General features: G+C 38.9%; 1 protein-coding gene across 5 annotated transcripts in view; it reads right to left on the bottom strand.

The window, feature by feature from the left end:
• Nucleotides 1-1,495: 1,495 nt before the first annotated feature.
• ercc5 (excision repair cross-complementation group 5) overlaps nucleotides 1,496-23,896 on the bottom strand; it is a 26,164-nt gene continuing 3,763 nt past the window's right edge. For 2 of the 5 annotated variants that reach the window (XM_016563072.1, XM_016563071.1), the window contains exons 5-16: nucleotides 20,805-20,903; nucleotides 20,665-20,719; nucleotides 19,940-20,083; nucleotides 19,631-19,832; nucleotides 17,485-18,435; nucleotides 16,434-16,663; nucleotides 16,235-16,354; nucleotides 11,491-11,704; nucleotides 9,504-9,648; nucleotides 3,571-3,771; nucleotides 3,392-3,476; nucleotides 1,496-2,234 (exon numbers count right to left, since the gene is read on the bottom strand). In XM_016563072.1, the coding sequence (XP_016418558.1) occupies nucleotides 1,791-2,234; nucleotides 3,392-3,476; nucleotides 3,571-3,771; nucleotides 9,504-9,648; nucleotides 11,491-11,704; nucleotides 16,235-16,354; nucleotides 16,434-16,663; nucleotides 17,485-18,435; nucleotides 19,631-19,832; nucleotides 19,940-20,083; nucleotides 20,665-20,719; nucleotides 20,805-20,903 (2,890 nt within the window). In that variant the 3' untranslated portion in view covers nucleotides 1,496-1,790. Of the gene's footprint in view, nucleotides 2,235-3,391; nucleotides 3,477-3,570; nucleotides 3,772-9,503; nucleotides 9,649-11,490; nucleotides 11,705-16,234; nucleotides 16,355-16,433; nucleotides 16,664-17,484; nucleotides 18,436-19,630; nucleotides 19,833-19,939; nucleotides 20,084-20,664; nucleotides 20,720-20,804; nucleotides 20,904-23,896 lie in introns of those variants that run through there. The other 3 variants (XM_016563074.1, XM_016563073.1, XM_016563075.1) reach the window with 3 other exon arrangements.

The raw sequence follows: 23,896 nt of genomic DNA, 5'->3' as shown, positions 1-23,896 counted from the left end.
TCTCTCTCAAAACACTGAGTTTTGATTTCTAAGTGAACAAATGATGCATAAGTCTGTGTTCAGAGTTTTGTAAAAAAGTTTATTTAATAACAAACTGAGTTTAAAGCACGTAAGTTATGCAACTGAACTGAATCAATACTGAACTGACTTGAGCTGTATAATGACACTATTGGTTTGTTAGAGCTGCTTTACAGCAGAATTTGAATTTGATACTATTGTGAAGCTGCTGTGAAACAGTCTATATTGTGCAAAGCGCTTTAGAAATAAAGTTGACTCTCTGACTTGGCTTGTATACATATTCAGTGTGTATATATATATATATGTGTGCGTGTGTGTGCGTATATGTATGTACTGTATGCACACACACATAGATCATATATACAATATATACACTGTAAACAGATATGCAAGGGGGTAAAAATAATTTCTCTCTCAAAACACTGAGTTTTGATTTCTAAGTGAACAAATGATGCATAAGTCTGTGTTCAGAGTTTTGTAAAAAAGTTTATTTAATAACAAACTGAGTTTAAAGCACGTAATGTGCTTGTAGTTTTGCAGACTTGGTCTAAAGATTAGGTTTACGAGTGAATGGTTTCACTAGAGTGGGCCTCAAGTATCACTTTTAGAGTCTAAGCAGTTTTAAAAAACTGTAATACTTTTATTCAGCATGGTTGTGTTAAATAATAAAATGATAAAAAAAACAACGAAAGTAAAGACTAATATTGTTAGGAAAGATTTCTATTTTGAATAAATGCTGTTCTTTTCAATGTTTTATTCACCAAAGAATGCTAAAAAAAGTATTGCGATTTCCTCAAAAATATTTAGCAGCACATTGATCAGAAGAAATGTTTCTTGAGCACCAAATCACCATTTTAGAATGATTTCTGAAGGATCATGTGAAACTTTTAAGCAGCACAACTTGTTTCCAACATCGATAATAACGGAGTATCAAATCAGCATATTAGAATGATTTCTGAAGGACACTGAAGACTGGAGTGATGGCTGCGGAAAATTCAACTTTGGATGAGAAGAATAAGTTACATTTTAAAGTATATTAAAATATTAAAACCGTTCCATTATATCATAATATTTCAAAATATTACTGTTTCTCTGTATTTTTGATCAAATAAATGCAGCCTTGATGAACAGAAGAGACTTCTTTAAAAAACATTAAAAATCTTACTGATCCCAAACATTTGAACAGCAGTATATACAGTATATATATATCTATATATATATCTACTGTATATATAAACACACACACACACAAAGGAAAAAAAAAAAATATATATATATATATAATTTTAACATTTAAATAATTATATTCCAAAATCCAGAATATAAGATGCCATAAAATGCTATTTCAGTTTTCCAAGTGGACTGGTGGATTGTTTTCTTTGTAAAGCTTTAGAACAATCTATATAATGAAAAACACTAGACATGAGTTTTTCAGACTTTTATTGTTCTTTATGTGAAGAAACAAACTCCGTTCTTTTGCAAATTGATAAAAAAAAAATAGAAATAGAAAAACAGCAATAGACCTGAGATGTTGATGAACCATAAATATTTGGAAGGCTGATATAGATCTGTTCTGATGAAGAATAATGTTTTATTTTTTTGTTGGTAATTTGACATGATTTCATGTTGGCATTTCTCAAATGATCACACAGTATGTTAATTATACAGCTCATAGTTTATAAAATCTGCTCAGTGAAAAACAGGACAACATTTCACATGCAAACTCTGCATATCTGATGGCATCAGTAAGTATGTTTTGTATGTGTTTGTTATCATAATCTGTTTTGGCTCCTTCCTCTTCCTCCTCGTTTCCCTCTTCCTCTCGTTTTCCCCTCAAACACAGAACGTGCTGTAACCATAGCGACCCCCTTCCCATATTCAGCATCATCCTCTGAGCTGGAGCTGCTTGACTCCGCCCTCGATGACATCAGAGACACGACTCCGCCTCTCGTCTCGTCCAGTGTGTCTGCAGGTGAGTTCAGATGAAACACCGGCCCTATGAATCCTCCCACTAACGGCCCCGCGGTAGCAGGGGCCCCGTCCGGCTGTGAGGCCCCGTTCCTGCCCTTCTTAGACGGAGAGCTTTCTTGCTCCTCCTCTTCCTCCTCTCTTTCTTTTCTCTTGAGGCAGGTGACGGCTCTGCGCAGACGCTGGCTATGGATCGACTGCCTCTCCTGCTGCTCCAGACGAAAGAACGAATCGATGCGCAGCTGCGTCTGCAGACAGACAATAACAGTGAGACATTAATCAGAATAGAAACCAAACAACTGACAAAGTATACACTACCGGTCAAAAGTTTGGAATAATTAAAATTTTTTGCTCTTCTGCTCACCAAGGCTGCAATTATTTGATAAAAAATACAGTAATCTTGTTAAATACAGTGGTGTGAAAAAGTGTTGGCCCCCTTCCTGATTTCTTATTTTTTTGTATGTTTGTCACACTTTAATGTTTCAGATCATCAAACAAATTTAAATATTAGTAAAAGATAATAAAAACCTTCATTTAAAAACTGCATGTTGTTTTTACTTGTGTTATCTTTGACTAATATTTAAATTTGTTTGATGATCTGAAACATTAAAGTGTGACAAACATGCAAAAAAATAAGAAATCAGGAAGGGGGCCAACACTTTTTCACACCACTGTATATAAAATAACTCTTCTATTGTCATTTATTTTAAGATGTAACTTTTCTTTTGAACTCTATATTCATCACAGAATCCTGAAAAATAAAATGTACCACCGTTTCCACAAAAATATGCAGCAGCACAACTGTTTTCAACATTGATAATAATCAGAATAATCAGAATTTTCTTGAGGAGCAAATCAGCATATTAGAATGATTTCTGAAGGATCACGTGACACTGAAGACTGGAGTAATGATGCTGAAAATTCAGCTTTGATCACAGGAATAAATTACATTTTACAATATATTCACATTGAACACAGCTATTTGAAATTGCAATACTATTTCACATTTTTTACTGTATTTTTTATCAAATAAATGCAACCTTGGTGAGCAGAGGAGACTTCTTTCAAAAACATTAAAAATCCAACCTTTTGATTGGTAGTGTACTGAATTCTAAGAATTTGTTCAACAAAACAGGTCTAAATGAATCATCAGTGTTATTTTAGTATTATTTATATACTACTATAGTATTTACTAATGTTTTGAATTAGCATTTATTTTCATATTGTCAGTTTTCATTTGAATTTCATTTGAATTTTTGTTTTAAATTTAATTTATTTATATTTAAATTTTTTTATTATTTTTATTTCCGTTTTAGTACTTAAAGTTATTTCAGTTAGTTTATTTTCATAAATGAAAATTATTTTTAATAGTTTTAGTTTTTTCACTAGAATTGAAGTCCATCACCTGTTGAGACTGAAGCTGTTTTAGCACTGGCTGTAGCGTTTCTTCAGTTTTTCTGCTGCTCCATCCGAAGCGGCTCTGACAGAATGTCTGACAGGTTAAGAACCACTTCTGCTCATTTTAAACTGCAGACATTCAGAATGTGTTTAAAGCTATCATACTGTAAATAACATGAAGGATATTCTTTGATGAGCTCCAGGTGTGGGTGGCCCCAGCCGAACGAGGCGTCTGATTGGTCGACGGTGGGCTGCAGGTAAGCCTGAGCCACAGCAGGGTTTGGGAAACCAGGATGAAGCTGAAGATTCCTCAGTTTCTTCTTCACCTTTGTGTCTTTGCGATTGGCAGCCAACTTCTTATTCTCCTGTGCTTCAGTCCACCACTTACTACATCAGACATAACACACATACACAATGACCCATGTTTAAAATTTTATGGTAAAAACCATGGCTGTGATTGCCAGCACTTTACCGTAAAAACTATGGTCACATTAATACCGTAATCTTGTATTAACAAACTTCAACATTTACAAAATTCAGCAGCCAGAATTCTTTCAGGGGCCAGGGTTGTTGATCATATAACTCCTGTTTTGGAATTGTTGCATTGGCTCCCGGTTAGATTTCGTATTGATTTTAAAGTTCTCATGTTAACATACAAGGCACTGCATGGTCTGGCTCCTCAGTACTTGGCTGAGCTATTAATTCCCTATACACCTAGTCGCAATTTGCGATCTTCTCAGAGTGGTCTTTTAGTCGTTCCTAAAACACGGCTGCGGTCTGGGGGTGATCGGGCATTTTCATCTTATGCCCCCAAAATGTGGAATTCTCTCCCGGCTGACATCAGGGAAGCAAATTCGTTAGGTATTTTTAAATCTCGTCCTAAAACTTTTTATTTTCGTCTTGCTTTTAACTGATTGTTATTCTGTATTTTTGTGTATTACTTTGGATTGTTGTGTTTGCTTGTGTTGTAAAGCGCTTTGAGAAAGTACTCTTTTAAAGGCGCTATACTAAATAAAATGTATTATTATTATTATTATAGCAACATTTTAGGTTTTACACGACTGAACTATACATTTATGGTAAAAACCTGATTTAATCTTAATATTGCATCTAAAGTCAAATCAAATTTTGTACCTGTATAATATACTGATATAACCATAATACAAGTGGTAAAACAGACATATGACGAATTAAAGAAAATCACAAGCACCTTTTCCACAAGTCACAGACATGATAAATATATCTATAGAAAGCTTGAAATGTCTAATGTTAAGTGTTAAAACAAACCAATTCCAATCAAAACATATTCTCTGATTACATAATCCATATGAAAGGGTCAGAATCGTCAACTTAATCTTTCCAATCCATGCTGACTCAGAAAACACTAGTTTATTAATAAATGATTAAAATATCTCCTTGCTCTTTTTTCAGACACATTACATTTCCTAGTGATTTGAGGCAAGCTTTATGCATGCGCTTGAGTGCGGAAAAGGTTTTAAAAGCTCATTATGGTTTTCTTCTTGCCCAACTTGCACATGAAAAGGAGGACATAATTCAATTTAAATGGAAATTATCGTGAAATGTTTTTAAAATGTTTACATTCTGAGACTGATTGCCAGCAAAAACTATTTTAGGATGGTCTGTGATTTGGTCTTAGTGACTTGGGAGTCCTCTTGACTACCCTTAACTTTTCACAGACTTAGGAGCTGATTTCACGCTTTGTGAAATACACTCAGAGCAAAAATGTAGGAGTCCTAAGATTAGGACTGACACACCCATTATTTTTAGGAGTTTTTCCTAAATCGGCAAGTTAGGAGCTAGTTTTAGCCTTAAAGGGGTCATATGATGCTTTTTTAAAGATCATTATTTTGTGTATTTGGTGTAACAGAATATGTTGACATGCTTTAATGTTCAAAAAACACATTATTTTTCAAATACTGTATATTATTGTAGGTCCTATATGCCCCGCCTCGCTCAAACACTTAGTTTTCTACAAAGTCCCTCCTTCCGACAAGCACAGTCTGCTCTGATTGGCCAGCTGAACCAGTGCATTGTGATTGGCCGAACACAACAAGCACGCGTCGGAAATGTAACGCCCCTTACCATAATCGCGAGCTTCATCTTTCAAAATAAATGTAAGGTCGTTCATAAAATGCCTTGCTGTACTGTTGTAAGTGATCTTAATGATTCCTAAATGCATCTACTTTCGGAAGGCTAAATAAAGTGCTTTTGCTTTCGCCTAGAAACACACAGCGTCTCCTTGACATGGCTGCTTCAACACTAACTGCGTTTACTGAAACCACGCCTTCTTTCTTTGCGTGATCATTTGGGCGCATTATGCAAATATTTCCACATGGTGAGGTAGATATGTGGGGGCGTGTTAGAATGAGCCGTTTTAGGGGGGCGTGGCAGAGTCTTAACTTTGATAAAGAATATCTCTTTGGTTTTGAGACTTTAGTCTTTGCAACTTCAGGGATCTTATCTATGCACAATCAGCTTGTAACACTCCAAAGAGAAAGGAAAACTTGAAATCGCATCATATGACCCCTTTAAGATGTTTTGTGAATACAGCCCCAGGTAATTTTGACTTGGGTATGTATGGAGAACCATTAGGTGTCAAAAATACTAATATAACACTTAGTTATATTGGTGTCCAAAAAACTTTTGTAAAATATATTTGGGCATTTTCCCGTCTCTCACACACTTTTGAGACTGCATTTTTGTTGATAAACATGATTATATGCTATTACTGACAAACCATTGCAGCATGTAAAACTGATAACTTTTTCATCTCAAAGTGAAAGTTTCAGAAGTAAAATGAATTTATATAGTAATATTTATGTTGTTTTGATAGAAATAAATATGTTGGATTCATAAATTTGGACTGTTTTTGTGCAATCATGAATTCCATTCATTCCAATGTGTTTAATACTGGTAATTCTTAGACTATATGCTCTTATAAATTTCACACAATGATTGTGGTGAGGGGGGTGTGGTTAAGCGTGGTCTGCAGCAGGAGAGAGAGTTGGGAGACAAGCGGCGAGTAAGTAGGTCAAGTGCAAAATGATGAACACCTGTGTCTGATTGCAGTAATTGGTGCGAAGAGAGACCGGATAAAAAGCCACAGGAGAACGGGAAGGAGAGAGAGAGACTGGACTGAGAGCTCATGCATGCGGATCAAGGCTGAGTGCCGTGGAATGCCAAGAAAGAAGTGATTGTTTGAACTGTGGCTGTTTTTGAAACTGTACTTTTTGTTTTGTATCACCTGTTCATTTAATAAAGGCATGAGTCTCAGCAAGCCAACCCTGTCGTCTTCCTTCCATCCTCTGAACCTCAAAACTCTGGTGCTGAAACCTGGGAAGGAAGAAGGAACGCCGCCGCTATCATCCAGCCCCTGTCAAGTTTGCCGATTGTGGAGGTTATTCACTCGCTTGCGGGACTCCACTAGGAACACCATCAGGCGCTACTGGACATGAGGGGTGATCAGGAACGTCGATTCCAGGCCCTCGTCCAGGCACAGCAGGAGGACCGCGAGCTGTTCCGGTGCTGGATGGACCGGGAGGTTCGGGCTGCGAGGATTCCATCTGCCCCGGCCCCGCCATCCCATGTGCCTCTAAACAAGATGGGTCCTCGCGATGATACGGAGGCATTCATCGACCTCTTTGAGAGGACTGCTGAGGCTTGTGGGTGGCCCCAGTTGAACTGGCCAGTGCTCCTCATCCCGCTGCTTTCGGGGGAAGCGCAGATGGCTGCACAACAGCTGCCAGTTCAGAACCTTGTGGCTTACCGTGACCTCAAAAGGGCCATCCTCCAACGGGTCGGGCTAATCCCCGAGCAGCACCGCTAGCACTTCAGGTCACTGAACCTGGGGGAAAGCGGCAAACCCTTCATGATGGCTCAACAGTTCCGGAACGCGTGCCGCAGATGTCTGTTGAATGGGGAAGGCGACGTCGAGCAAATCATTGATTGGGTGGTGCTGGAACAGTTCATTGTGCGTCAAAGACAACCACGCAGTTTGTCCAGTGCCATTGCCCGACGGCGCTGGACCTGGCCATTCAACTGGTGGAGGACGAGGTGGTGGCGTGGTATGGGTCGACAAATCCCTGCCGTCTGTCTCTTTCACTCTCCCCTCTCCTTCTGCCTCTAAACCTTTCCCTAGGTCCCAGGGGAATCTCACTCCTCCAGCCCAACCCTGATAGAGGGGTAGTCTGGCTCCTGAGGCTACAGCTGAGCTGAGAGCCCTGCCCCCACCTGGCCAGCTCGAGCAAACCGTCTGTTCCCGTTCCTCTGCTCTCTCCTCGTCAATCTCTTGAACCACTTCCTGCCACTAGGGCGGCGGGGAGGTCTGGGCCGGCTTGTTGGTGTTGTGGGTACCCAGGACACTTTATTGATCGGTGCCCGTTGATGGAGGTGAGGACACTGATCCGGGTTCTGGACGCACCACAGGCTGACCCCGATCGAGCTGGGTTGTACCAAATACCTGTGAGTATTAAGGGGGGGGGGGTACTTATCGGGCTTTGGTGGATTCTGGATGCAACCAAACCTCCATCCATCAAAGCCTGATTGAGCCAGAGGCATTGGATAAGAGCCGCGTGATTCAGGTGCGGTGTGTGTTGCAGTTAACTCACACCTCATTCTCATGACCCGATTTTTCTGACCAGGCATTCACGAGAATGTGCGCGGCTTGTTGTGAATGTCAGTTAGTGAATCCCCCGGCCTCCCCAAAAGCGCCTTTGCGCCCTCTTCCCCTTATGCAGGTCCCCTTTGAGAGAATTGGCATGGACCTCATGGGGCCATTAAAACGATCTGCACGGGGGCATCACTTTGCATTAGTCCTGGTGGATTATGCAACGCGATACCCTGAGGCAGTAGCGCTCCGCAACATTTCCGCGAAAAGTGTAGCGGACGCCCTGTTTCGTATAATCTCCTGAGTGGAAATCCCGAAAGAGATTCTCACTGATCAAGGCACGGTGTTTATGTCACGTTCATTACACGAGCTTTACGAATTATTGGACATTAAATCAGTTCGCACCAGCGTCTTTCATCCACAAACAGACGGGCTGGTGGAACGATTTAATCGTCCTGAGAGAGGTTTGGGAGGACGAACCTTCGGATAGCAGAAACAAAATTCAGTATGTGCTGGACCTGAGAACAAAACTCTACAATTTGGAGCGGCTCTCTACGGGGAATTTGTTACAGGCCCAGGACAGACAGAGCCGGCTGTACAATAGGGGAACCAGATTACGTGTTTATGAACAGGGAGATAAAGTGCTTGTATTGCTCCCAACGTTTAGTTCTAAATTACTTGCCAAGTGGCAAGGACCCTTTGAGGTCACACGGCAAGTGGGAGATATAAATTATGAAATAATTTGAACGGACAGGAGTGGGGCACGTCAGATTTACCACCTAAACCTCCAGAAAAAATAGAGCGAGGCGTAACCAGTGATGCTGGCAACGGCAGTAAGTGGAGAGGAAGACCTCGGGCCAGAAGTGAACACTAAAGTCTAATCTCTTGCTCTGGCCCCAGGGGGAGATTACCTTTCACCCTCCCAGCTCACTGATGTAGCTAGATTGCAAGCTGAGTTTGCAGACGTGTTCTCGCCCCTGCCCGGTCGAACCAACCTCAGTCAACACCATACTGAGACCGAGCTGGGGGCGGTAGTGTGTGAGGCGATGCTAGAGATGAGGGTGAGCCTGATATTTTTAGTGCCTAAAACGGAGGACTCCATACAATTCTGTGTGGATTATCGCAAGGTGTTTGCTGTGTCGAAATTCGACGCATATCCAATGCCGTGGGCTGACTAATTGCTTGATCGGCTGGGTACAGCTCAATTTTATTCTACACTGGACTTAACAAAAGGGTATTGGCAGATCATAGTATACAGATTTTGAATGCATTATGAGGGTTAAACAAAATACCATCAAAGGCTTCTCGTGCAGTGAACTGGCAGGTTTATGGTTTTTCACTGTAAATTATAAGATGACTTAATTTTTATTTCCAAAATGTAAAAGTATTTCACAGTAAAACTACATAAAATGTCCCATTTTCCAATTTTCACCATATATAGTAAGTGTCTTTTACTGTTAAAATGACAATCACCTTCTACAGTGTTTCTGACCTGAGTTGAACAAGAGGCTCTAAACCAGAACCAGGAAACTCGTTGAGGATCTCCATCCCTGTAACGTATCCCACTCCTGGAATGCCTTCAGTGTAATCACTGCCCAACAGATATGCCAGATTGATCATTTTGGTCCGGTCCAGGCCTACAGACGGATGCAAGCTCACGTTGGTGTCTCTTTCCACCTATTATACATGCACACTAATTGATCTCAGTAGGGATGCACAATATTATCGAAACATTATTGGAATCGGCCAATATTGGCTTAAAACTTAATTATTGGCCCGATATGAAAAATTATGCCGATATGCCTTGCTGATAAGATGAATAACTCACATGTGCTCAAGGGTGTGCTAGCGATAAGATAACGCCAGCAGTGCGGTCATTCTTGACCAAATGCCTGAATGGTAATTAGACTCATTATTTTGGATTGTCGCATTTAATTTGAGAATGCTAGTACAGAATGATGCGTTCAGTGTGCGAAAGAGTCAACAGTCACTAACGTGTGCAGTAGCAGCAATAGCCAGGTCCTAATGCCCGTCCGGTAAGGCATTTTATTTATTTAGGGGGTGCTATAGACCAATTTCAGTGTTTGTAAACAGTGATGACGTTTTTGTGGGCGGAGCCTATCTGGTGGCAGAAAATGACAGTTTTAACGTAGCAGTCTTTGCAAGCCATGGAATAAAAGAATAAAAAAGGTAATTTTGATCTTATATTTCAAAATTCTGACTTTTTTCTTGCAATTCCGAGATTATATCTCACACTTCTGATAAGAAAAATCAACTCGTCATTCTCTCTTTTCCCCTTGGCTCAGAATCATGAGTTTACAATCCCACACTTCTGGCTTTTTTTCCTCATAATTGACAAACTCGCAATTGTTGAGTTGAATCAAGTTATAAAGTCCGAACTAGGAGATATAAACTTGCATTTGCAAGAAAAAAGTCAGTATTGTGATATAAAATAGGTAAATGTTATGTAAAATGTTATAGGTTTAAATAATATTCCATGCTTTAACTGTTGGGCTAATACAATATGTACCCTATGTGAATATTATATAGACCTATTGTTTAAATCAAATTTATGGATTGAAAGTAGGGTAATCAGGTTTCATCCATAGTCTGTCCATTTAAACGTTTGCATTCAGCTTCAAATGGCGTCTTTGACCGCAGTATTATATAAAAATGATTTTCATTCCGATTCTGACATCCAAAAGCACAACAATATATTTTTTCTCTTATTCCATGGATTTTACCATTATCCTCCACTTGTTCCCAGTGTTTTTCTGCCACCATAATGTGCGCGCTGCTGCAAGTGACGTAACTGTGACGTCTACTCCAAATTGGTCTATTGGCCTACTTGTAATAAAATGAAAGTAAAATACACAAATAACATTAAGATTGTTTTTCAATACATTAAGATTAAATAAAGAAGTTACTGATATCATAAAATCACGAGTATGCTTTGATTTAAAGGTCAAAGTTCAGAAGTTTTAGCTTACATGAATAAAAATCACAAACATGACACTTGTAATTTAAATAATTTTATATTTACAGAATTATTCATTAATGTGTAATATATATATATATATAACAGATTATGAAACAAAACAGCTCTAAAAGATTTTCAGAACTTTTACAACTCTTTTGCTTTGCACCATCTATAAATATTTTAATCTTCAAATAAAATGTTATGGTTCCCACATCTGTCTGGAAATTTTTTTTGATTGATTTATAGTTATTTTCAGCTTTCAGTGTACTCCCATTATAAAAGAACTTCATTATTGTTTATTTAATTCTAACAAGTAAGTTTTTGTTAATAACTAACCAAAATTAAAAATAATTTGTTTACAATCTCTGTACAGGAGAGACTTGGTGTTGTTTCCAAACAAAAGGAAATATATCGGTATCGGCTATCGGCCAAAATGAGTTGAAAAATATCAGCAAAAATCCATTATCGTGCATCCCTAGATCTCAGTACTGCAGCTCACCTAGTTGGTTCTGCATGTCCACAGACTGGTAATGCTCCACGTATTTGTTCTGGTTGAAGAAGTTCTTGTAGACTTGACGACCGCCGAAGAGCCAGATGTCGCTGTCGTCGGTGATGGTGCCGTGCGTTTGGTCCAGATGGTCCAGCACTGCACATTGGGCTTCAGCCTCCATCGGAGCCACGATGAACGGCACACCGAACAAACGCAACAGCTCCTGAACGCCATCAGAGGAAGAAAAACACTTCAGTATCATGGAAACATGAGTGTCTTTGCATCAGAAGACACCGGTATTGTATACTAGTATACTACTCATGCTATTCTGAAGTATGTACTACTGTTCATTTCGTTAATGAAAAGTATGATGAAAAATGTTCATTGACAAGCTTTTTTCCCATGACTAAGACGAGACTACAATAAGGTCAATAGTCGGACAGGCACGGAGAAAAGGTACCTGATGACCTGCCTGGATCTGCCTGGTGATCGGAGCAGTTCACCTGTCTCGTTAGTGTTTCTACACTTAGGTCCATCACAAGCATGTTCTCTTTCGCATGAATATGGCAGCTGTGGCATTCATAATCGCCAAGGTGGTTTCCGTTCTCACCCTCTTCTCATGCTCGCAACGAGCCTGAAGACGTGGGCAGACCGGTTCTCGTAACCTGAATGGCTAATTTCGTTGAAGAGAGATTCCCTCTCTCAAGCCAGCAACTCAGCCTGGCATCCAGTCCAGACTTATGGAATCTGTGTGTCTGGCCACTCGACGGCATTTGCCAATATCAGGCTCGCTGTCACAGCAAGTGCAGAAGACATTCAGCTCTCCGTTTACTAGACGTCTCTACGCTCATAGGTGGAGAGCCTTTGAAAATTGTTGAACTTCGAAGGGCCAAGACCCTGTCAACTGCCAGTTTTCAGTAGTTTCGTCTTTTCTACAAGTGTTCGAATGATGGCCGTACGCCCTCCATGGTCAAGAGTATGTAGCTGTCATATCAGCGTTCATTCTGACATTGATAGGTTGTCAGTGGGGAGGACTGATGTGATTAGATTTCTATGGGGAGGCTGAACCCCCCTCGCCCGTCAAGTACCCCCACTCGGGACGTCGCTTTGGTAAAAAAAAATAAAAACACCACTTCTGTAGTAGGTGGCACTGGTGCTGCTACCGCCTAGCCAACTTACACACAGTTCCCCAGGCTAATGTGCTGTCTAATTCCAGTAAGCGCCACAGCTGCATGTCTAACTCATGTGAGAAGCTGTACTGGAATGTGCTGCTTATGCGTACTTGTGTGCAGTGGCTGTACCATGCATTTCGATTGCTGTTGAGTGTTGCTGTGCTTATTTGTCGTCTCCGCTTATGCCAAGCTCTCTTCGCAGTAATATGGCGTGAAGTTTCACGTTCCCCAAAGTGTCAGCTTGCGCTGTATGCAACGTAGAGTGACCCTCTCGAAAGGGAACGTCTCCGGTTACTGACGAAACCTCGGTTCCCTGAGAAGATGTTGCGTTCATGCCGTGTTACTTATGATCAGGTCTTTCATAAGATGAAATGCCGCTCAGCGCCGCTTATATAGGGCGCTTTCCAGCCACCTTTTCATGCACTCAATCAACATTGGCCATTGCAATGCAATGGCGTTAAGCGAATAAGGCTTCAGTATTCGAGGAAAAAGGTGTTTCCCCCAAAGTGTCAGCTTTTGCTGTACGTCTCAGGGAACCGAGGTTACGTCAATAACCAGAGACATTTTATTTTGATCGCTAATACCTTATAGCCCCCATTAGCATTGACAACGTGGTTGCCGCTAACCTTGCGCACACTCTATTCACGCACATTATTCTTGTTTTACTCACTGTTTACTTGCTCTAATGGTGGATATGTGTCTACCTTTGAGTGCAGGTGAGGACATGTTTGAGCTGCACTCGGTGCAGCTGGAGCTGAAGGCCATGGAGAAGCAGATCCATGACCTACTGGAGAAGCAGGCCCAGCTGCGAGAGTGGAGAGCCACGCTGGAAACATCTCGGGCCGACGGTCAAAAGTCTGAGGTAGGTTTACGGTGCGATGTTAATACTCCCACCACCTCTACTCCGTGTGTTTCTCTGCACAGGCCCCGTGCACCCAGGACGTGATCTTCCCAGGTCTCCTTTACTCCGGCACCAGGACACCACGGACCCTGGATGCACCAGCAGCGGAAGACACGAGCCAGGCCCCGGGCAAGGACCTGTCCCCCTCCAGTCTTCAAGATCCACCCGGAACCGATTCGCTCCCCTTCGTGAGACGGAACGGGGCGCTGTTATAATGGGAGATTCCATCGTCCGGCACATCTGTGCTACTTTAGCTAAAGGTAAGGTGCTCGTGTTCTCTATGTTTCAGATACCCGCAATCCTGAAGGGTGACGAGAGCATCGGAGCTGTCGTGCTTCACGCAGGGGTGAACAACATCAAGTTGCAGCAGACGGAGATTCTGAAGAGGGACTTTAAGAGCCCGATCAAGGCGGTACGCAGCACATTGCACGCGACGAGGATCATCGTGCCAGGACCGCTTCCCACATATCGACGAGTCAAATCTCATATAACTGCTGTGATGGCCTTTTGTTCTACCCACTTAAATGGTAGAAGTACTTGTATTGTACAATCTATAAAGACTATAAATTTAATGCAGGATCTAGAAAAAATCTGATCGTGATTAATCCACGATTTTTTCCATAATTTTTTTTTTAAAGCTATTAGAACTATTGTTTCAACCACTAAAGATAAATTCACTAATAACCTGCTATATAACCTTCTATCACACTACAATCCATCAAGCTCCTTAAGGTCACAAAACTCTCTCTCATTAGCCAAGCATTCACGTTTCTAATAAACTTGTACTCCAGTTATATCTGATCAAATGCACATTATCATTCTTTGCTTGGTTTGAACAGCAGCTACGCAAATTTTTACGCTAATTTTTCTCTATTTGCTTTTCTGTTTCTGCCACAGGATGGGAATGAACCAACCCTGAACCAACACACAAAATTGCCACATTTTCCTATAAGTTTGATCGCAACATATAATCATTGCTGTTCACCATTTCAACATGTATGTTTCAATACATGTCATTAACTAACTGCATGATTTTTACCGTACATTTCTGCTATATGGACATCACCTTGACACAGTCACCACTGATAAGCTACTCCTAAATGTAACGTAAAGTAAACTGAGCTGAGCTGACAGGTTTAAAACGATAAATCTCCTCTAATCCAGCTGAACCATTCTGGGAAAAAAGGACAAAGACTATTTATCCAGTCAGCACTGATATGATTTCACTGAACTCATAACACTGAATGATCAGTTTCACACATGGCTTTACACCAGATACTTCACACGCACCTGCTACCATCACACACACACACACACACACACACACACACGGTTAAATGACATGAATAAGTGCAGCTATAAAGCTGTCATACTGGATTCACAGCCAACTCACAGATGAGAACATGAACACACATAATATATGAATGACAATAATTATGTGAAATTCACTCTTTAACCTTCCTGATCACAGACAAAGTCAAGTCACCTTTAGTTGTATAGCGCTTTATACAATACTGGTTGTGTCAAAGCAGCTTTACAGTGAAACAGGAAAATAGTTTGTCAATAATGCAAGAAACGCAAACGCAGGAGAATCGTGTCATAACACAACATATCCATGTGTAATAATATCAGTGTTTACATTAATGACTTTAACCAACTCTAAAAAGGAATTCAAGCAGCTGTAATCAACAGCTGAAAGAGCTCTGTTTGGATTGGAAAGGGTTTTGTGTTGTGAATGTTGCACCAGTGTTATTTTAGTATCACTGAGATACTATTATAGTTTTATAAATATTTTGAATCAGTTTTTATTTTTATATTTTCCGTTTCATTTTATTTTTAGCTTGATAATTTTGTTGAGTGTTTTTGCCATTTTTAGTATTTTTTAAACATGTTTATATAGTTTTTATTAGTTATTTTAGTACATCAAGATAAACTAAATTAAAATGAGAAATGGAGGAGTTTTTGTAGGAGTTTCCCTTTCAGACATTTTTGGGAGGAGAGTATATTGATAAATCACGCAAGGTGATTTACCAAGGTTTGCGCTAGTCAGTTTACTGGTATTTGCCATTATTTAAATTGTAAATATGTAAGATTTTTTTATTAAAATATCCAAAAAGCTCCGCTGCTTTCGAGCCGTGTGTCGCGCTCGTTCAGCGGCCTCGTTTCGCTTCGACGGCTTTCAGCCTCACCCTGCTTCATTCTACTACGTTAATAAATCATTAGCTCATCCATGAACATGATTTCTGCCCGAGTCCCGTCAGATTGCATCGGCTGTGGGGACGAAGACAACTCCCATGATTCCACACTCAGTCACGGCTCTTTGTTTATTTTGAATACGCGCCGTATAGCGGCGAAAAATTACATATTGTGCCTTTAATGCCCAAAAAACATGACTTAACCTATTTTGTGCCTGTGTTGTTAGTAGATTACCCACACATGATTAACATCATCTGTATGTTAATTTGTGCTGCTCTTGGTAGATTGCATTGGTCATTATGGAAATTATCTGTGTCTGTGTTCTTTAGTTTGCTTATTTGTCAGTAGTAGATCAGCAGAACTTTACAGTCTCATCTGCGCTTTTGTGATTGCACTCTCATGTTAATTTGCCCCGTTTAGAAAATCTAGTTAACTATAATAACCCTGTGTTGCACTAGCATATGTTCTGTATAAGGATGCTGACCTGGCTCTCCTGGTACATCTGTCCGGTGACCGTGGTGCTGCTGCGCTCCTGCTGCTGCTGCTGCTCTCTCAAGCTCATTTGCTCACACTGCAGTTCTCTGTCCAGCTGCAGCAGCTCCTCCTGCAACACACACTGATGTGTTACACAGCACACAATCACTGCGCAACTACAAGGATTCAGTGTGATAACTGAGATGCACCGTGTCGATGTGATCCCATTCACTTGCAGCAGGAGGAGTTTCATCTATGGACTTGTTGACTTCCTCACTCTTATCTGGGCTCTGGACGCTGGACTCTTCCTTTCTGCTCTCCTCTTCCTCTGCTCTCTCCTCCGCTTTCTCTTCTGAGGGGCTTTTATCGGCTTCTGCTTTGACGTGAGATTCTTCTGTTTCAGATGGTTCCTCTGCATCAGACACCTCAATAAAACTCTCTGCAGAGACCAAACAAACACGTATGAAACACTCGAATGACTCAGTTTTTGTTTTCCAATAAAAACATCTAAACATCCTTTCAGCCAGGGGTTGTGAGTTGATGAAAGGCTAATTATTCAAATGTAAAAACTAATAAACTTGAGAATGTTATGGTAGTACACTGGCTCTCTGTGTTTGCTTGATCATTCTCCCGGGATCCCGCACTGTAGCTGCTCTACACCACAGGGGTTGACACACCGGTTCACAGCTGATGACTGATAGCATTGAAACTACAAATAATCTAACTAAAATGTAATCTAACAAAACCAATCAAAATAAAATTCATACTAAAAATGTAATAAATTAGAAAAATTAAAATGAATCATTCTAAAATAAAAAGAATCAAAATAAAACGCAAACTTAAAATAAACTAAATCCTAAAAATTTTAATCTAAAATAAAAGCAATCAAAATAAAACATAATAAAAATAATAATTAAAATATAAAATTTTAAAACTAAATAAATAATTCTAAAATAAAAAGTAATCAAAACACATTAAAAATAAAAAATAAAAAAATGTAAAATTAAAAGAACAATCAAAATAAAACACTTACTAGAAAAAAGATAAAATATTTTATTAATTAAGATGCATGTCGTGACCATAAACTGGAATAAGAGAACCGTGAACCTGCAAATGTGTCGTTAAGCTACTGAAATACTAACTTAAAATCTCAAAGGGGCTTCAAGAAAATATTTTAGCTCAAAGGTTTGGGAATCCCTACTTTAAGCTGTAATTTCTGTACCAGAAGCACAAACATGAAGTGTCTGTGCGTATTTGTACCTTCAGAGCTGCTTTCCTCATCATCTTCACTTTTCACTTTGTTTTCCTCCATCTGATCTGTTTGGTCTGCATTCACAGGTTTGTCATCAGAGAAAGCACTCAGGTGTCTTTCCTTTAGAGGAAGTTGTACCACAGCATCTTGTGGCTCACGCGTCTCCTCTTGCCTTTCAGATACTGCAGAACCGAGAATAAGCGGCGTTCTGGGCTGATGCTTAAATTCTGAAGACTCTTCCTGTGAGGAAATGCTGATTCCAGGAACCTCCTCTGTCTGCTCTCCATCAGAGCTGCTCCTCAGGTCCATTACCTCCACAGCTTTGTCTCCCAGAGCTTCCTGTATGGCCAACAGAGTCCTGGGAGAAACGCCTCCAACTCCAGTCACCTCAGTGACAATGCTTCTGTCAAGAACCACAGCTTCATCCTCGTCCTCTGAGCTGCTCGTGATGACGTACGTCCTGCGTTTGTGGACGTCTGCGGGATCCATCATGGCGCTCTGGATGGCCTGTAGAGTTTGAGGCGATACGCGTCCATCTTCATCTACAGATCCTGCCGTCCTTCGTCCTCTTGTGGCCACGGCTTCTTCTTCAGAGCTGCTGTCCATCATGGCGCTCTGGATGGCCTGTAGAGTTTGAGGCGATACGCGTCCATCTTCATCTACAGATCCTGCCGTCCTTCGTCCTCTTGTGGCCACGGCTTCTTCTTCAGAGCTGCTGTCCATCATGGCGCTCTGGATGGCCTGTAGGGAGCGAGGAGAGGGAGGTGCTCCACCTGACGCCAGCAGCTCTTCCTCAGCACAGGATGTGGAGGAGGAAGGCTTGTTCTCATCATCCTCTGTCACAGGCCGCCACAAGGGCTCAGGCTTCCCTTTAGGCCTCCCTTTAGGTTCCCATGGACAGCTGGACCACAGCGCTGGAGCCAGACGACTGTCTGGAGTGCTGGCTTTCTTCTGAGACCCTGAAGAATATAGTAACATATTTTAGTAAGACACAATTTTTTTGAAAGAAATTAATACTTTTATTCAAAAAGAATGTAATAAATTGTTCAAAAGTGACACTAAAGACATTTCTAATGTTGCAAAAGATTTCTATTTCAAATAAATTATGTTCTTTTCAACTTTCTGTTCATCAAAGAATCCTGAAAAAGAGTTGTTCAATTTTAAAAATGGAAATATTTAAATAAATATTTCTAAAACAAAACAATCAAAATAAAACCCTTACTGAAATTTTTTTGCTGCACGTCACCATTAACCAGCATCATTTATTTACATTTTTTTAAAACAAATTAATACTATTATTCATCAAGACCACATTAAATTGATCAAAAGTGACAGTAAAGACATTCATGTTACGAAGGATTTCTATTTCAAATAAAAGCTGTTCTTTTGAACTTTCTGTTCATCAAAGAATCCTGAAAAATAAAATGTATAATGGTTTACACAAAAATATGAAGCAGCTCAAATGTTTTCAACACTGATAATAATCAGAAACGTTTCTTGAGCAGCAAATCAGCGGAGAGCAGAGGACGAGGCTTGTCAATCAGGTCAGCTCCACTCCCCTTTTTTTCTCGGTTGGTAAATAAGGAACTGAGCGTAATAGGTTGAACTTGGATTGTTGTAGTTGCATCTCCAAATGCCATGTCTAGAAAAAAATTTGTTCTATTCAAAAGTTTGCAGCCAGTAAGACTTTTGAACTAAATTGATCAAAAGTGACAGTAAAGAATTTCTAATGTTACAAAAGATTTCGGTTTCAAATAAATGCTGTTCTTTTCAACCATTTATCAAGGAATCATGGTTTCCACACAAATATTAAGCTTTTAATACTGATAGAAATAAATGTTTCTTGAGCACCAAATCGGCTTAGAATGATTTCTGAGGGATCTTGTGACACTGAAGACTGTAGTAATTATGCTGAAAATTCAGTTTTGATCACAAGAATAAATTACATTTTACAATATATTCACATAGAAAACATATTTTAAATTGTAATAATATTTCACTGTTTTTACTGTATTTTTGATCAAATAAATGCAGACTTCTTTCAACAACATTATAAATATAACTGACCCTAAACTATTGATTGCTAGTGTAGATGAGCTCAAACTAAGCAACAGATATGCGCAGATGGCGCTCTAACTTTTCCACACCAGTGACCTTTGATGAGGAGGTAGTGTGACGAGTCCTCTGACACCAGACGGCGGATCTCCATGTCATGGTCTTTGTTCTGGCCGTACGGCTGCTCCACTCCTCCAGAGCTGTGCTGGTTCATCTCCTGCTCCACTCCTTCCAGACGCTGGTTGAGTTTGTTCCTCTGCAGGAGACCCACCAACTGATACTGCGAGAACTCACCTGACCTCTGAGACACCAGGATCAAGAGTTTAACAAGATAAGGTGAGGAATGTATTAGTGTTCAAAATGATAATAATGTCCCGCTGACTGTAATGATGATATGAACGGCAGCACCTCTGGGGGTTTGTGGAACAGCGTGCGTCGCCTCTTGCTGAATTCCTTCATTTCTTTTAAGATTTCATGCTTGATCTCCGGTGGCATGAGGGAAAACTCCTCAGAGTTGATGTCTACAGAGTTAGGGTTGTCATAGATCTCTTCCTGAACAAGACAAGAAAATAATAAATCAGAGACGTATGAGATACACTCGGCTGCATGTTTATATCAGTAAAAAGTCAAAATTATGACCAAATGTAAATTATGAAGTAAGTCAAAATTATGGCATTAAAAAGCCATAATTATGATCATAATCCTGATTTTGACTTTTATTTCATATTCATGACATACAATGTTATATTTATGTACAAATGCATGAATGTTTTTCTTATGTGGCTGAAATTGGCTTCCATATGAAAGAGATCAGAGTAGGGAAGAGTAAACTTTATACAGGATACTCAAATGCTCCTGCAGTAGAAATATGAATGTATGCTATCCACAAACATACAATTCACTCAAAAATAGCAATATATACTACAGTATACAGCAAATTTAAACTGCTTGATTGTTTATATTTGTCATAAATAACTATAATATCAATCTGATAAATGTGACTATAAGGCATGAAGATATTATAAACCTTAATCACGGTTTTCTGTAAAGCTGCTTTGAAACAAATTGTATTGTGAAAAGCACTGTATAAATAAATAAATAAATAAAAAATCTGTGGATGTGATTGATCTCACCTGGAATCTGCTGTACGTCTGCAGTGATTCGTCTCCATCTCTTTCCTCCTCTGAACTACAGCAGCATTTACAAAGACACAAATGAAAACATGTTTCTTCATTATCATTATGTCTTATTGGTGTTTTTCCCATGATCTCACCTGCTCTTGTCTCTGTCCTCATCAGGAGGAAGTGCAGGCAGAATGTACATGTCGTCTTGCTCATCTCGTCTCACAGACAGGCTTGGAATCGCCTCTTGACTGTGGAAAAAGAACAAACAGTGTTGCGTGTAACTCGTTACTGTAATTAAATTACTTATCCACTGAAAAAGTAAAGTAAGGGACAGTGTTAATTTCGCCAACGAAGACGAAGATAAATATTTTTATTAAACCAACCTAACCTACAAAATTTGAAAAATGAGTTTAATTTGTATCTCTTTCGTATTTGTCTTATTCTGCTTCTTTTTCAAAAATTATAAATTATATATATATATGTATACTATATATGAACAACTATAATTTTTTAAGTTGCTCCCTTTTCACTACTGTTAAAGGGATAGTTCACCCAAATTTTTTTTTAGTTTTTCCAAATTCAATCCTTGATTCAAATTTCTCATAAGCTTAAATGCTTTGGTCTAAAGAGAGAAGAATTAATGACTATTTTTGTTGGAAGACTACATATAAAATAGCTACCAAAATAAATGTTGGTAACTGCAGTTTGACTAGTAACTGCAGTTTGACTAAAAGTAATGACTAAAAGTTGACAAAAATGCAATGACTTTTTGTCGACTAAAACTATGAAAGACTCAAATGACAAATGTGACTAAGACTATTGAGCATTTTCATCTCAAGATAAAGACTAAGACTAAATCAAAAATGGCTGTCAAAATTAACACTGGTAAGGGATTACTGTTCATTTTAGGTAATTTAATTACAGTTGCGTTACATACTGTAAATAATTCCAACAGTTCTAAAATCAATATTGAATTTGAAATCGAAATTTATAGTCTAAAGGTAAAATTGAATGTTGCATCTTTAACCCTCTGTGCGCTGGTGGGTTCACTTGCAGTTTTTCCATGTCGTCTTGCTCATCTCGTCTCACAGACAGGCTTGGAATCGCCTCTTGACTGTGGAAAAAGAACAAACAGTGTTGCGTGTAACTCGTTACTGTAATTAAATTACTTATCCACTGAAAAAGTAAAGTAAGGGACAGTGTTAATTTCGCCAACGAAGACGAAAAATATTCATTAACGAACATGTGTGTTTGTAAAATAAAGAAATCAAACAGGGTGCGCTTTCTGCCGTCTCGGTCTCCGTGAACTTCTTTCTGAAACGCGTCACAAAAATGAACCGAAACTCAGCGAATACTTCACACACAGACATGAGAGATACGTCTAGAAAACTTGATGTGTCTACTTTTAAATGAACCAATTCAAATACAAAACGAATATTCTCTGATTATGTAATCTGTATGAAACTAAAGCGGGGAACAGTCTTTCCCTTCTCTGAGCTCATTATCTGCAGCCATACCTGCACGCAAATGCCCTCATCACCTAGATATATATATAAAAAAAAGAAAAGAAAAAAAAAAATCAAGATTCATCTACTTTTCATTGTTTTTGGAAGAAGACCTGCTATGAGGAATAAGCCGGCATGCACCTCAGAAGAACAGCGCGATCTGACGCAGCTTTATTTAGCAGAGGGGATAATTTCTGTAATTTATTCTTTCTTACATTAGTTAACGTGTTATTTTTACATAAACTTATACGGATTTTACTAGTTGGGCTTTTCCTAAACATCTTGCCAAACTGAAATATGTGCAAGCGAGTGAAATATGCTGAAATATGATATACACTCAGATATATATATAGGCAACTTATTACATATAGGCTAAATGTCGCATGAAACGAGGATGTAATTTTTTTTGCTATCATATAATAAAAATATGATTTATATAATACAATATAGATATAAAGTAATGTGCATGTTTACACTGCAGCATGATGAATGTTACAGTCTAGAAATGTTTAGATCTACTTTCAGATGACGGTGTTTATAATGTGCTAAGCAAAAATAATTTAGCCGGCATGCACCTCAGAAGAACAGCGCGATCTGACGCAGCTTTATTTAGCAGAGGGGATAATTTCTGTAATTTATTCTTTCTTACATTAGTTAACGTGTTATTTTTACATAAACTTATACGGATTTTACTAGTTGGGCTTTTCCTAAACATCTTGCCAAACTGAAATATGTGCAAGCGAGTGAAATATGCTGAAATATGATATACACTCAGATATATATATAGGCAACTTATTACATATAGGCTAAATGTCGTATGAAACGAGGATGTAATTTTTTTTGCTATCATATAATAAAAATATGATTTGTATAATACAATATAGATATAAAGTTATGTGCATGTTTACACTGCAGCATGATGAATGTTACAGTCTAGAAATGTTTAGATCTACTTTCAGATGACGGTGTTTATAATGTGCTAAGCAAAAATAATTTAGTTGATAAAACATCAGAATGTTGTTTATGTACTGTGTGGTAATACAAAGCATATGTGCATGAATGATAGTACAAAATCATGTTGTTGTTTTTTTTTGTTAGGAGTATGTAAAATTAGTATTAGTGACTGCCAATACATGTACAGTATGTCAGTGTGTATGAAATATGGTACTCATTGCTTTGAAAAGTTTAATGCTTACAGCTTGATACATGTAATATTTATCAAGCTGTAAGTAATTCTATTTATTAACCAAAGGTTAAATTTTTTATTAAAATGTTTACGTATTACAGTTGTTTTAAAACTAAAAGGCTAAACTATTTCATATTTAACTCAAATCGAAAGAATAAAGAGTTTAATTTCTATTGTCTATGCTTTAAGGTTTATAGGGATTTTTAGATGTAATTAACGATTTGAATAATTAAGTTACCTATTGCAGGGCTCGCAAAATTTCAAAATCTCTGGTAGCCCTTCGGGCAGGTACTCTTCAGATTTTGGTAGCCCGAAATTTGATTTAACTAGCCCAAATAAAAAAAGACCTTTTTTTTTTAAGTATAGAAAATCATATAGGAGTTTAAATGTCAATCAAAAATATTTTTAATACACAAATATCAACAAATATGAAGGAAGGAATTTTATTTAACTACTTACAGGGTATCCGCAGAATTTTTAAGAATAAATTTAAGGCAATTTATGACCCATTTTAAGAGCTGCGGAAGTAAAATGAACACAGTATGAGTGG

The sequence above is a fragment of the Sinocyclocheilus rhinocerous genome, unplaced genomic scaffold (assembly GCF_001515625.1).
Source record: "Sinocyclocheilus rhinocerous isolate Xijiao unplaced genomic scaffold, SAMN03320098_v1.1 scaffold920, whole genome shotgun sequence".
In the NCBI taxonomy this organism is placed as follows: Eukaryota; Metazoa; Chordata; class Actinopteri; order Cypriniformes; family Cyprinidae; genus Sinocyclocheilus; species Sinocyclocheilus rhinocerous.
This window is presented reverse-complemented; position numbering and strand designations above follow the sequence as displayed.